This window comes from Salmo salar, chromosome 23 (assembly GCF_965601325.2).
Source record: "Salmo salar chromosome 23, fSalSal1, whole genome shotgun sequence".
Taxonomy (NCBI): Eukaryota; Metazoa; Chordata; class Actinopteri; order Salmoniformes; family Salmonidae; genus Salmo; species Salmo salar.
In genome coordinates this window covers 17,798,002-17,813,169 of record NC_138313.1, presented here as the reverse complement: position 1 = coordinate 17,813,169, position 15,168 = coordinate 17,798,002, and the positions used below count along the sequence as shown (strand labels likewise).

The 15,168-nt window shown below is 43.0% G+C and overlaps 1 protein-coding gene across 1 annotated transcript in view; it reads right to left on the bottom strand.

Annotated features, from left to right (window-relative positions):
- Window positions 1-655: 655 nt before the first annotated feature.
- LOC106584168 (divergent protein kinase domain 1A) overlaps window positions 656-15,168 on the bottom strand; it is a 34,644-nt gene continuing 20,131 nt past the window's right edge. The window contains exons 3-7 of the mRNA XM_014169115.3: window positions 12,114-12,248; window positions 11,808-11,915; window positions 8,871-9,047; window positions 8,343-8,558; window positions 656-7,542 (exon numbers count right to left, since the gene is read on the bottom strand). Coding sequence (XP_014024590.1) covers window positions 6,946-7,542; window positions 8,343-8,558; window positions 8,871-9,047; window positions 11,808-11,915; window positions 12,114-12,248 — 1,233 coding nt within the window. The 3' untranslated portion in view covers window positions 656-6,945. The remainder of the gene's footprint in view (window positions 7,543-8,342; window positions 8,559-8,870; window positions 9,048-11,807; window positions 11,916-12,113; window positions 12,249-15,168) is intronic.

Below are 15,168 nucleotides of genomic sequence, written 5' to 3'. Positions count from 1 at the left end.
TGGTTCCAACCGCCATGTCTTTGTGAGATGCGTAGTAGGTGAACGGATGATCTCGGCATGTGTGGTTCCCACCGTGAAGCATGGAGGAGGAGGTGTGATGGTGCTTTGCTGGTGACACTGATTTATTTCGAATTCATGGCACACTTAACCAGGATGGCTACCACAGCATTCTGCAACGATATGTCATCCCATCTGGTTTGCGCTTAGTGGGGCAAAACATTTTTTTCAACAGGACAATGACCCAAAACACACCTTCAGGCTGTGTAATGGCTATTTGACCAAGAAGGAGAGTTATGGAGTGCTGCATCAGATGACCTGACCTCCACAATCACCCAACCTCAACCCAATTGAAATGGTTTGGGATAAGTTGGACCACAGAGTGAAGGAAAATCAGCCAACAAGTACTCAACATATGTGGGAACTCCTTCAAGGCTGTTGGAAAAGCATTCCTCATAAAGCTGGTTTAGAGAATGCCAAGAGTGAGCAAAGCTGTCATCAAGGCAAAGGGTAGCTACTTTGAAGAATCTAAAATATATTTACAAGATTCCATGTGTGTTATTTAATAATACAGTGTAGAAAATAGTGAAATAAAGAAAAACCCTTGAATGAGTAGGTGTGTCAACTTTTGACTGGTAATGTATAAAACACAGCATAATTACATTTTTGACTGCACTGGGCCTTTAATGTGCACATTTATCATGCCTTTGGATTCTAGAAAATATGAATCTCAAAATTCAAATTCAAAAACGTCAATGCTGATGTAAATAAAGATGCTGAGGGAGAAGTTGACAATGACATTGTTTTCTGGAAATGTACAGTCAATCTAATAAAATCTAAACATTACACAAATCAAGAGAAAATGCAAAAATTACCCCCTCACCCTCAATTGTAAAGCATTGTTTTTACCTGACAGTCACAGTTTGATTAACCAACTGTATTGAGATCAAATGTTTCATAGATGAGAAAATTAGCAGAATGTCGGTCAAAATCTATCTCGCTCCATCTTCTCGCCCTGCCGGCCACTGGGGTTCCTCTCTTCACCATATTTGGTGGAGATTGGAAAGGTCAACCGGATGCTTCAGATTTTTACATCCGGTGAAACATCTGGCTCATTGTTTTATCTGTTCTGGTAACACTGTGCAACAAATTGGGACTTGAAAAGGGTTGTGGTTAAAATTGAGGTGGGACAGGGAGCGAGCCTGCTACAACTGCATAGACTACCACAGTCATAATACTCATAAAACCTAGCGGTCAAACAGGGAAATGGTTCTAATTATTTTTCCACCTTTCATTTTTCCCATAGTTTTAAAAAAAAACGATTCAAATAAGGGCTGTGTTCTGAATAGGCTTATCCTGGTGTGACATTTAGATAACCGTGTAAATCTCTTTAGGACAAGGTGACTTATCAATATATTAGTCTGTATTTCCCCCGCCCCCCTCCCAAAATGAAATGCTAATTAGCTGCTAATGTGGCCATCATAAAGAACTTAAAATGCCATGATGATCTGGACTAGACTGCCGAATTGAGGCCAAGGTAACAATCTCTGGATTAACCATTTAATGTTACCTAAATGTAGTCATTCATAAATTAGCTACCTTTCTTTAAATTGACAACACTGTGAACTGTCTTGTGCAAGTTTTAAATTGAGACTACCTGTTTGCAAAGGTGTCAGCTAGAGAGGTTCAGGAGCTTGCAGGTTTTTGTAGTTTGCATGAATAACTAGTAATGGCGCCAACAGAGAGGTCTGCCTCGCTTCTAGTCCTTAGGAAACTTTGCAGTATTTAGTTTTTTATGTATTATTTCTTACCTTGTTAGCCCAGAAAAACTCAAGGGTTTTTACATACAGCCGGGAAGAACTATTGGATATCAGCGCAACGTCAATTTACCAGCACTACGACCAGGAATACCCCTTTCCCAAAGCGGATCCTTTGTCCGAACCACCTAGGGTATTTGAACTGATTCCAGAGGCTGACCCAAAACAACGCCGCCGGAGAAGAGGCAGATGGAGTGGCCTTCTGGTCAGACTTCGGAGGCATGCACACCACCTACCGCTTCCGAGTACTCGCTAATGTCCGGTCTCTAGATAAGAAGGTAGACGAAATTAGGGCAATATTTGCTTCCCAGAGAGACATCAGGGATGGTAACATACTCTGTTTAACTGAAAATGTGTCTCTCTTGGGATATGCTGTTGGAGTCGGTACAGCCACCTAGAAGAAAAAGGGCAGGGGTGTATGTTTCATGATTAACGTCTCACGGTGTAATCATAACAACATACAGGAACTCAAGTCCTTTTGTTCACCTGACCTAGAATTCCTCACAATCAAATGCCGACTGTATTATCTCCCAAGAGAATTCTCCTCGGTCACAGCCGTGTATATCCCCCTCAAGTCGATACCACGACGGCCCTCAAGGAACTTCACTGGACTTTATGCAAACTGGAAACCATATAACTTGAGGCTGCATTTACTGTAGCTGGGGATTTTAACATGAAATGTGAGAACATGGCTACCTAAATTCTATCAGCATATTGACGGTAGCACTCGCACTGGAAAACACTGGATCACTACTACTCTAACTTCTGCAATGCATACATGACACTCCCCTGTCCTCCTTTCAGCAAATCTGACCATGACTCCATTTTGCTCCTCTATTCCTATAGGCAGAAACTCAAACAGGATGTACCCGTGCTAAGGGCTATTCAACGCTGGTCTGACCAATCGGAATCCACGCTTTAAGATTGATTTGATCACGCGGACTGGGACATGTTCCAGGTAGCCTCAGAGAATAATATCGACGTATACGCTGATTCAGTGAGTGAGTTTATAAGGAGTGTATTGGAGATGTTGTGCCCACTGTGACTATTAAAACCTACCCTAACCAGAAACTGTGGATAGATGGCATTCGCGCAAAACTGAAAGCGTGAACCACCCCCATTTAACCATGGAATGGTGACAGGGAATATACAAACAGTGTAGTTATTTCCTACGCAAGGCAATCAAACAAGCGAAATGTCAGAAACAAAGTGGAGTCGCAATTCAACAGCTCAGACACGAGACATATGTGGCAGGGTCTACAGACAATCACAGACTACAAAAGGAAAACCAGCCACGTCACAGACATCTTGGACTCGGGAGAGGCAAAGGTCGAGAGCCGTGCGTCCTCCGAAACACGACCCAGCCAAGCAACACTGCTTCTTGACACAATGCCCGCTTAAGCCAGAAGCCAACCACACCAATGTGTCAGAGGAAACACCATACACCTGGCGACCATGTCAGCATGCATGTGCTCGGCCCGCCACAGGAGTCGCTAGAGCGCGATGGGACAAGGAAATCTCGGCCTGCCAAACACTCCCCTAACCCGGACAACACTGGGCCAATTGTGCGCCGCCTCATGGGTGTCCCAGTCACGGCCAGCTGTGACACAGCCCGGGATCGAACCCGGGTCTGTAGTGATGCCTCAAGCACTGCGATGCTGTGCCTTAGACCGCTTCGCCACTTGGGAGGCCCTCGCAAATTGATTTTAACAAACAATTGGTCCCCCCCCCAAAAAGTGGCCCTCCGTTGAATTTCAAAATCCCAATGTGGCCGTCAAGCCAAAAAGTTTGCCCACCCCTGCCCTAGACCCACTTAAATTTGTTTACCGCCCCAATAGGTCCACAGACGATGCAATCGCCATCACACTGCCCTATCCCGTCTGGACAAGAGGAATACCTATGTAAGAATGCTGTTCATTGACTCAGCATTCAACACCATAGTACCCTCCAAGTTCATCATTAAGCTTGAGGCCCTGAGTCTCAACCCCGCTCTGTGCAATTGGGTCCTGGACTTCCTGATGGGCCGCTCACAGGTGGTAAAGGTAGGAAACAACACATCCACTTCGCTGATCCCCCACAAGGGTGTGTGCTCAACACATCACCGGGGGCAAACTACCTGCCCTCCAGGACACCTACAGGACAACAACCACCCGATCCACTGCCTGTTCACCCCGCTACCATCCAGAAGGCGAGGTCAGTACAGGTGCATCAAAGCTGGGACCGAGAGACTGAAAAACAGCTTCTTTCTCAAGGCCATCAGACTGTTAAACAGCCATCACTAACACAGAGAAGCTGCTGCCTACATACAGACTTGAAATCATTGGCCACTTTAATAAATGGATCACTAGTCACTTTAATAATGCCATTTTAATAACGTTTACATGTCTTGTTTACATAACTCATCTCATATGTATATTCTGTATATTATACCATCTATTGCATCTTGCCTATGCCGCTCCATCATTGCGCAACCATATGTATATGTATATATTCTTATTCAATTCCTTTACTTAGATTTGTGTGTATTAGGTAGTTGTTGTTGAATTGTTAGATTACATGTTAGATATTGCTGTACTGTCGGAACTAGAAGCACAAGCATTTCGCTACACTCGAAACAACATCTGCTAACCATGTGCATGTGACCAATAAAATTTGATTTGATGTCTACATTGATGCTAATTAGCATTTTTGAATCTGAAAGGGAAGAGAAAGGGTGATACCTAGTCAGTTGTACAACTGAATGCCTTCAACTGAAATGTGTCCTCCGCATTTAATCCAACACCTCTGAATCAGAGAGGTGCGGGGGGCTGCCATAAACAACATCCACATCTTCGGCGCCCGGGGAACAGTGGGTTAACCTGTTTGGGATATGGGGCAGTATTTTCACGGCCGGATAAAAAACATACCCGATTTAATCTGGTTACTACTCCTGCCCACAAACTAGAATATGCATATAATTAGTAGATTTGGATAGAAAATACTCTAAAGTTTCTAAAACCGTTTGAATGGTGTCTGTGAGTATAACAGAACTCATATGGCAGGCCAAAACCTGAGAAGATTCCATACAGGAAGTGCCCTGTCTGACAATTTGTTGTCCTTCTGTTGCATCTCTATCGAAAATACAGCATCTGTGCTGTAACGTGACATTTTCTAAGGCTTCCATTGGCTCTCAGAAGGCGCCAGAAAGTGGAATGACGTCTCTGCAGTCTCTGGGCGAAAAACAGCATGAGTTTTTGTGAGTGGTCAGGCAGGGAACAATGACACTGGATATGTGCATCCACGAGACGCCTCCATGTTTTTCTTTCAGTCTTTGAATGAATATAACGTCGCCCGGTTGGAATATTATCGCTATTTTACGAGAAAAATAGCATAAAAATGTATTTTAAACAGCGTTTGACATGCTTCGAAGTACGGTAATGGTATATTTTGAAATGTTTTGTCACGAAATGCGCCCGCGCGTCACCCTTCGGATAGTGACCTCAACGCATGAACAAAACGGAGCTATTTCAATATAACTATGGATTATTTCGAACCAAAACAACATTTGTTGTTGAAGTAGTCTGGGAGTGCATTCTGATGAAGAACAGCAAAGGTAATTCAATTTTTCTTATAGTAATTCTGAGTTTAGTGTCAAATTAGCTAGCCTGTGACGGCCGAGCTATCTACTCAGAATATTGCAAAATGTGCTTTCGCCGAAAAGCTATTTTAAAATCGGACACCGCGATTGCATAAAGGAGTTCTGCATCTATAATTCTTAAAATAAGTGTTGTTTTTTGTAAACATTTATCGTGAGTAATTTAGTAAATTCACCGGAAGTTTTCGGTGGGTATGCTAGTTCTGAACATCACATGCTAATGTAAAAAGCTGTTTTTTGATATAAATATGAACAAAACATGCATGTATTGTATAACATAATGTCCTAGGAGTGTCATCTGATGAAGATCATCAAAGGTTAGTGCTGCATTTAGCTGTGGTTTTGGTTTTTGTGACATATATGCTTGCTTTGAAAATGGCTGTGTGATTATTTTTGGCAGGGTACTCTCCTGACATAATCTAATGTTTTGCTTTCGCTGTAAAGCCTTTTTGAAATCAGACAATGTGGTTAGATTAACGAGAGTCATGTCTTTAAAATGGTGTAAAATAGTCATATGTTTGAGAAATTGAAGTTATAGCATTTTTAAGGTATTTGTATTTCGTGCCACGCTCTACCACTGGATATTGGTGAGGCGTTCTGCTAGCGGAACGTCTGTCCCTAACAGGTTAACTGCCTTGCTCAGTGGCAGAATGACTGATTTTTACCTTGCCAGCTCGGGGATTTGATTCAGCAACCTTTCGGTTACTGGCCCAATGCTCTAACCACTAGGCAACCTGCCGCCTCAGGTAGCCTAGTGTAAATAGAGCCGAATATATTGATAAAAGTCACCTTGTTCGAGAGAGATTTATATGGTTATCACGAAACACAGCCCTTATTTTGAAGTGTTTCTAAAATCCCCTATGGGAAAATGAGTGGTGTCAAAACAATTGGATCCATTTCTCTGTTTGACCATAAGGATTTATGGGTATTATGACACCTCCACTGTGGAGCTCTATTAGATGGGACTTGAAAATAAATGTTCTATCACATTGACCATATTCTTTTTGGGATGCTCAACTGATTCTGAGTTCAGGAATATAAAGTTAATATGTGAAAACTATTTCTAGATGAGTACTTTCACATTTTCCAAACTCTCTCACTTGTTTACATAATTTGCGCTACTTGCGCTTTGAACTCCACAAGTCCACAAAGTAGGGGAAGGTTCTAAGGGTTATACTAGATGGTGATAGGCAGATCAGCCAATTAAAACCAGCGGTTGTTTCATCTGCTCCTGCCATAGACTCCCAGTCAAGTCCACTTCTGAGGCGTTGTGAAACCAGATGGTTTGACAGAGAGGCAGCGGTAGTGCTCATATGTGTACTGATTCTCCACCCTTTTCCAAATTGTGTATTTATTAACCACTCTCCGTACTGGATTTACAACAATGAAAACTCGTTTCCAACCAATGCTTTCAAATACATGACCGGGAGTGTTCTAGTGCACACTTTGGGAGAAGGGTGGAGAGTTGGGATGTACAGTACCTATGTTTTCGCCTCATTAGGAGTCCTTGGTGTGCGATATTTTCTTCCACAACAAGGTCTTCAGGTTGTTCAGTATAAGCGAGTGTTCCATCTCCATTTGCTCCGCCGAGCCCTTCAATGCTATACAAGCATACAGCTGTTTCTCCAGCTCATCCTGAATGTCAGACGGCGCCCCACGCAGGAGATATTCCTTCAGCGAGCTGCACGCCTTGGCCAGGTTGGGCCGTGTCACCTCTGGTGTACACCGGTGCTTGGTGAGGTCACAGGAAGTGCGACAGTCAGTCCCGTAAAGACAGTCCTCGTCCACATTGCACCGCTGCTCCCTCATGGCTTCCTGGAAAGTGGCCTCGGGGACGATGTGACGAGCGTCCATCACTTTCAGGTCATGGCGGTCGTTGTAGCCAAAGTCGGCTACACTCACGTCACACATGAGGAAGGAGCCAAAGGTGCCGTGGAAGACGTCCTCTACAAGCTCCAGCAGGCCAATGGAGATCTTGGCCTTGCGGGGCCAGGAGGGCGTGAACCACTGGTCCATGCTGCGTCGTAACCCCGCGGGTATCCACAGCTCCACTACCCAGGGCAGGCTGATGCCGTACAGGGGAGCGTAGGGCACCTTCTCCATCACATACAGGTACAGAGAAATAGGGGTAGAGAGGGAGCGAGAGAGATGGGGTTAAGAAGGAGGGTGAGGAGAAAAAGGAGGGAGAGAGAGCTGTGATGACTTTCTTCACATAAATAAGCTCATGATTGGAATCCATTTGTTAGTGTTAATGTTTGTGTTGTGTGAGAACATTTTTTATCACAAAAAAAGTTATTAGAATCCTGATAAAGGAATTTATATGTTTAAAGTAATGACTAAAGAATTCCACCCTGAAACGTATTTAACGGTGTGAAATGTATTAGAATTATAAAATTATAATCCAATAATGTGTGTGTGAGACAAGTTAAGAGTGAGAAAGGTATAGTTGAGAAAACAAAGGACAATTGATCGTCACATGACCTGGTTGTAACCCTGAAAACTGACAACAGGAAAGAGGGCCCTTCCAAGGCCCTTCTAATCTAGGGAGGAGAGGAACAGATAGAAACTGCCAGGCTGGTAGGAAAGTGAAAACTAGGAATGTGAACTGTGGAAAAAGATACAGCCCCCCTAAAAGAAAAGTGGAGTTTCTATTCATAAGAATTCAGTTGTGTGTGTGGTTGTTATAAAGACTGTGTTCTCAGTTGTGACTTCAGAGCCCTCTGAATAAAGAACAACGAACCTTTTGCAGTATCTGAGACTGTCTAATTCTTATTTTGAACCCATGACTTACAACCTCGGGGAATTGGTCAAAGCTTAAATGATTGTTTAGTTATCATCATTGGGATTGAAAATTCTCGTGACAAATCCATAAATGGGTGTTCCTATTGGATTACCTTCTCCGTCACGTACAGGTCCCCACAGAAGCCCAGGAGCCTGGGGGCATGCTCCCTGTCCTGCAGGACCACCGCTAGCAGGAACTCATTTAGCTGGAGCAGGGCCCACATGGAACGGGCCTCGGGTAGGGAAATGAGGCCGTCTTTGTTGTAGTCGGCCACGAAAAGAACCAGGCTCACCAGGTCTTGAAGGTTGGCCTGTTCACCCACCTTGGTCTGGAAAGGAAGAGGAATAAGGGTAAGAGATACCTTCGTAACAAAACTGCATTAATGAACACACTAGCCACTTAATCATAACACACTTACAAAGGTTGCAATACGTTACATGGATGTGAGTACTGTGACATAACGAAAGTATCAACTTGCGGCTATGAAGCCCAGATTATGAAGGCAGTATGTATGAATTATGAATGTGTTATGAAGTCCTTATGTTGCTAGCCTTCAAATAAGTGTTGCAGACACCTTTTACAAAGTGGAAAAGCAGGTAGGCTAATGAATCACACTGGGATGAGATGACAGTACTCTAACCTTGAGGTGGCTGAGGACTATCGCTTTGAACTTCTCCACAGAGGTTCCCTTGGTGGGCTTGTTGAAGGGCGAAGCCTCCTTCCTGTGCTCCATCTCAGCACCCGGGTCATAACGAGGAACCTCCTCCATCTGGCACTTAATCACCCCCTCCAGGTCCCCCCAGCCACCAGAGTACACCTGAGAGACGCACATAGAGCCACAACACGCTTGTGTTTGTTATCAGACACAGAGTCACTCTGGGTGGATAGCAACGAAGACGCAGAACTTCTCATGGAGCGCCGTGTTAGCGCTGGTTTTCTTAAAATTATAGTAATGGGAGATTACGCGCACCTGCGTGCTAAAATAAGCTTGATTGCAATGAAAATCCCACAAGCATAAATCAGTGATTTAGCTGATCTTACTTTGATGGCAGACAGCTGCAACTCTCATTGTCTAGATTCTTTATTCCCACCCCCCAATGAAATAACAACCTATCAGGAGCATCTGAAACTGTAAGACTGATGAATGTAAAATACTTATTATAAGAATATAGGAGTTGTAGGCCTATACTTCATACAAACCTATCATCTTAAATTGCAAAATAGGATATGTGTGCCATTTTAAATAACTTTATCAGCCTACATTTTCATTTGATAAAAGTTATAGATTTTATAACCCATCATGACTGACTTGATTAAGTTACACAAATATGGACAGTGCAGGGATATTTCCGACCCCTGGTCTTGATAAGAAATGACTATATTTTTTAAAGACAAATCGTAATGAATGGATTACATATATTGGAAACATAAAATGTGTAGGATTGTCACAGTAAGGGCCTCCCGGGTGGCGCAGCGGTCTAAGGCACTGCTGTGGCAAGATAAACAAGGAAACACTTTATTTCAATTGTAATTAATGATTGTCAAATTGTTTAAAAAAAAATCCTACAATTCAATCATGATTTACTTCCATATGTCCAATTTGTAGCCTACAGTTAAGGAATATTTGCTTTTCCCCTCGAACAGAAATGGCCATATTTTATTAATACAAGTAAAATGAAAAATGTATCCTACACCATGATTTTTCCATCCATAAAATGTGTAGGGGAGGCTATATTGCCATTGTAGATTTGCCATGGTAAACAAGGAAATTAAATACTTAAATACTTATCAAATAGATAAATCAACTTTAGGATTAAATTGTTAAGATGATAATACCCACCAGAGGGCGAAATCATCTTGATTTTTTGGTTGCATTCAGGACTAAACACATTGCTAAATAGAGGACTGATTTTTGTATCTGTGCCATTTGTCACACCCTGATCTGTTTCACCTGTATTTGTGCTTGTCTTCACCCCCCTCCAGGTGTCGCCCATCTTTCCCAGGGTATTTATTGCTGTGTTCTCTGTCTGTTGCCAGTTCCTCTTGTCAAGCCTACCAGCAGATTTCCCCATTCTCCTGTTTTTCTCTAGTTCCGGTTTTGACCATTCTGCCTGCCCTGAACCTGCCTGCCGTTCTGTACCTTGTGACACTGCCTTGGATTACTGAACTCTGCCTACCCTGAGCCTGCCTGCCGTTCTGTACCTTTTGGACTCTGTTCTGGATTACTGACCTCTGCCTGCCCTTGACCTGTCTTTTGCCTGCCCCCCTGTTTTTGTAATAAACTTTTGTTACTTCGAAACTGTCTGCCTCTGGGTCTTCTCCTGAGCCATGACACCATTGTAGCATCTGTGACAGCATGGGCACTGCCAGAGGCAATCTCCATTTTGAAGTAGTCAATTTTTTTCTTAAACGATTGGCTGATCCCTCCTATTGTACCGGTTGGACATAACTCCAACACGGTCACCAGGAGGGATCAGCCAATGAAGTTGGAAGTCCCACCCAGTTGACTACATTAAAATGGTGGATACCCTCAATGGCGCTGCCCATGCTAATACGGCCTTTTGGCCACTAGAGGCCTCTATCATTCTCTATGGGACTAAAAGATAACACCGACATCCGCGTTATGGAGTGGTAAATTGGTGGCCAATGATGGTTGCAATTGAGATCAGCTGTGTGGGTGATTTTAACCTCTACAGGATCGGTGTCCCTATACCGGGATGGTTATTGCTAACGTGCACTAATGTGAATAGAATGACGTTGTTCCAGCCAACTTTCCAGGACACAGACATGTCTTATATGGGCAGAAAGCTTAAATTCGTGTTAATCTAACTGAAGGATCCAAGTAGCTATTACAGTGAAAAATACAATGCTATTGTTTGAGAGTGCACAACAACAAACTTTTATCACGGCAACTGGTTTGATACGTTCACCTCTGAAGGTAAATAATGTACTTACATTCAGTAATCTTGCTCTGATTTGTCATCCTGAGGGTCCCAGAGATAAAATGTAGCATAGTTTCGTTTGATTTTTATAATCAAATGTAGGAACCTGGTTCTACAGTTTGAACCCCTGCTGTGTTTTACCAGATCTAATGTGTTATTCTCCTACATTAATTTCACATTTCCACAAACTTCAAAGTGTTTCCTTTCAAATGGTACCAATAATATGCATATCCTTGCTTCAGTACCTGAGCTACAGGCAGGTAGATTTGGGTATGTCATTTTAGGTGAAAATTGAAAAAAAGGGTCCGATCCTTGATGAGAGATCAGCTGGAGATAATCTGCTGACCATAGATGGTTGCAATTGGCCCTGTAGTGCTAAACACTAGGGGTGAATCTTAAAAGTCATTTATTGATTCCTCGTGTCCTCTCTCCTCACCAGCTCCCCAATATCTGAAAGAAGTGAGGAGATGCATGTGGATTGGAGGAGAAGATCCTTGGATTCTCTCCTTCCTTCTCATTTGGGAAAGGAGGCGAGGAGAGAGGACGTGATGAATCACAGAAAGACGTTTGAGATTTACCATAGAACTAGTATCAGCTAGTGCCGGAACAGACAAAGGATCAGAGGCAGATCTGACCTGGTTGTTAGGCTTGGAAGAGAGACACTTCCCCAGGTACAGTGTGTCTTTCTCACACAGGCTGCTGCAGGCCGAGCCGTCGATCAATCCTTTCCTGTACTTGTCACACTGAAATAGATAGACAAATAGATATGGTGTGGGTTTGTATACTGTAACTAACTAATAGACACACAGAAAGTGTTTGTTTGGTATATTAACTCGCAGGATGGTTTCAACACAATATAGAAGCTGACAATGGAATACTGTATTTGAAGGATGAGTCTTTTTTTAACCATTTCATTTCATATAAGGAAATAGAGAACTTACTATGGCATTCTTGCATGCTTGTCCACGGCACAGCTCTGAGTAGGATGAGTACTCCACATACACCACCCAGCTACCCACAAACACTGCCAGCCACGAGAAGAACATATACTTCATGTGCAGGTAAGAGAATCGGGCCTGAGAGAAAGAGAGAGAGAGAGAGAGAGAGAGGAGGACGGGAGAGAGAAGGGGGAGAGAGAGCTGTGATGACCTTCATCACATAATAATAAGATCATGATCTGAATACATTCCTATTTGAAGTTCGGGTGGTTATCTTATGATAATACAACTGAACATGACCCAGATACAGTGAGACTGAAGACACGCGTTAACAGCCTCTAGATCAGGGGTGCTCACACTTTTGGGCTCGGTGGGACAAAATATAGTCTGAGTGATAGGCTGCGTACTGAACAAATAGACACGATTTATTTAGAAATATAAAAGGTAAACAATAGTCGCTGTTGAAACAATAGCTTTTTTTCAAAGTAATCATAAAATTACACTTCAAACATTAATAAAATCGTAGCCATATATATAACTTGACACATAACAACACATTCTGATTACCTGTATTAAAATATGTATTACATTTTACCATTCTAGTATAGAACCTGCAACCAAGTTTCTATGTTCATAAGGCTAATAAGGACTGTAAAGGACTGTTTAATGGTCACCACCAGCCGGCCTCCGCCCAGTACCCTGCCATGAACTATAGTCAGTGTTACTAGACGGCTACCACCCGGTACTCTACCCTGCACCTTAGAGACTGCTGCCCTATGTACAGTTGAAGTCGGAAGTTTACATGCACTTAGGATGGAGTCATTAAAACTCTTTTTTCAACCACTCCACAAATGTCTTGCTAACAAACTATAGCTTTGGCAAGTCGTTTAGGAAATCTACTTTCTGCATGACAAGTAATTTTTACAACAATTGTTTACAGACATATTATTTCACTTATAATTCACTGTATCACAATTCCAGTGGGTCAGAAGTTTACATACACTAAGTTGACTGTGCCTTTAAACAGCTTGGAAAATTCCAGAAAATTATGTCATGGCTTTAGAAGCTTCTGATAGGCTAATTGACATCATTTGAGTCAACTGGAGGTGTACCTGTGGATGTATTTCAAGGCCTACCTTCAAACTCAGTGCCTCTTGACTTGACATCATGGGAAAATCAGAAGAAATCAGCCAAGACCTCAGAAAAAAAAATAGACCTCCACAAGTCTTCCCTGTAGCTCAGTTGGTAGAGCATGGTGTTTGCAATGCCAGGGTTGCGGGTTCGATTCCCACAGGGGGCCAGTACGAAGAAAAAAAAAACAATTAAAAAAAATGTATGAAATGTATGCATTCACTACTGTAAATCGCTCTAGATAAGAGTGTCTGCTAAATGACAAAAAATGTAAAAGTCTGGTTCATCCTTAAGAGCAATTTCCAAATGCCTGAAGGTACCATGTTCATCTGTACAAACAATAGTATACAAGTATAAACACAAAAAATAGACCTCCACAAGTCTTCCCTGTAGCTCAGTTGGTAGAGCATTGTGTTTGCAACACCAGGGTTGTGGGTTTGCTTCCCACGGGGGGCCAGCACAGAAAAAAAAAAAATGTATGGTATGAAATGTATGCATTCACTACTGTAAGTTGCTCTGGATAAGAGCGTCTGCTAAATTACTAAAATGTAAAATGTAACAATGGGACCATGCAGTTGTCATACCGCTCAGGAAGGAAACGTGTTCTGTCTCCTAGAGATGAACATACTTTGGTGAGAAAAGTGCAAATCAATCCCAGAACAACAGCAAAGGACCTTGTGAAGATGCTGGAGGTAACAGGTACAAAAGTATCTATATCCACATTAAAATGAGTCCTATATTGACATAACCTGAAAGGCCGCTCAGCAAGGAAGATGATACTGTTCCAAGACCGCCATAAAAAAGCCAGACTATGGTTTGCAACCTGCACATGGGGACAAAGGTCTTACACTTTGGAGAAATGTCCTATGGTCTGATGAAACACAAAAAGACCTGTTTGGCCATAATGACCATCGTTTTGTTTGGAGGAAAAAGGGGAAGGCTTGCGAGCCGAAGAACACCATGCCAACCGTGAAGCACGGGGGTGGCAGCATCAGCTTTTCTGCAGGAGGGACTGGTGCACTTCACAAAATAGATGGCATCATGAGGCAGGAAAATTAAGTGGATATATTGAAGCAACATCTCAAGACATCAGTCAGGAAGTTAAAGCTTTGTCGCAAATGGGTCTTCCAAATGGACAATGACCACAAGCATACTTCCAAAGTTGTGGCAAAATGGCGGAGGGAAGGTGTGTTTTTTGAGAGAGATGGAAGGAGATGGACCAAACTCATTAACATGTATAATTTGGGGTTCTTATCCTTGCTGGTGTTTTCAGATCCAATGGGGAATCCACAGAATCCCTGTGGGATGCAGAAACTGGAAGATAACTTTTCAGTGCAACAATGTCTCTGGAAAACGTATTATTTCCAGGATTATCCGCTTCGGTAACCGAGACACCAGACCAGCTCGGCGGCAGAAAGACAAGCTAGCTGCAATCAGGTTGGTGGACCGCCTTCCCCTGTTTTACAATCCAGGGCCCAATGTTACTGTTGATGAGCAGCTTATGCCATTTAGGGGCATCTGCCCCTTCAGGCAGCACATACCGCCTAAACCCGCAAAATATAGAATCAAGATCTGGACTGCCTGTGATGCTGCTTCACAATATGTGTGGATCTTGCAAGTGTATACGGGGAAGCCAGATGGAGGAGTCCCTGAGAAGAACCAAGGGATGCGGGTTGTCCTGGACGTGACACAGGGACTCCGTGGCCACAACATCACATGCAATAACTTTTTAAATTCGCACAAGCTGGGACAGGAGCTCCTCAAGAGGAAGCTGACGATGGTAGGAACAGTACAAAAAAAACAAGCCAGAGCGCCCACCTCAGCTGTTGAATACACGGAACAGGCCTATCAATACATCTAAATTTGTGTTCACGGCCGACACGTCTCTAGTACCACACAAAAATGTGGTACTCATGAGTACACTGCA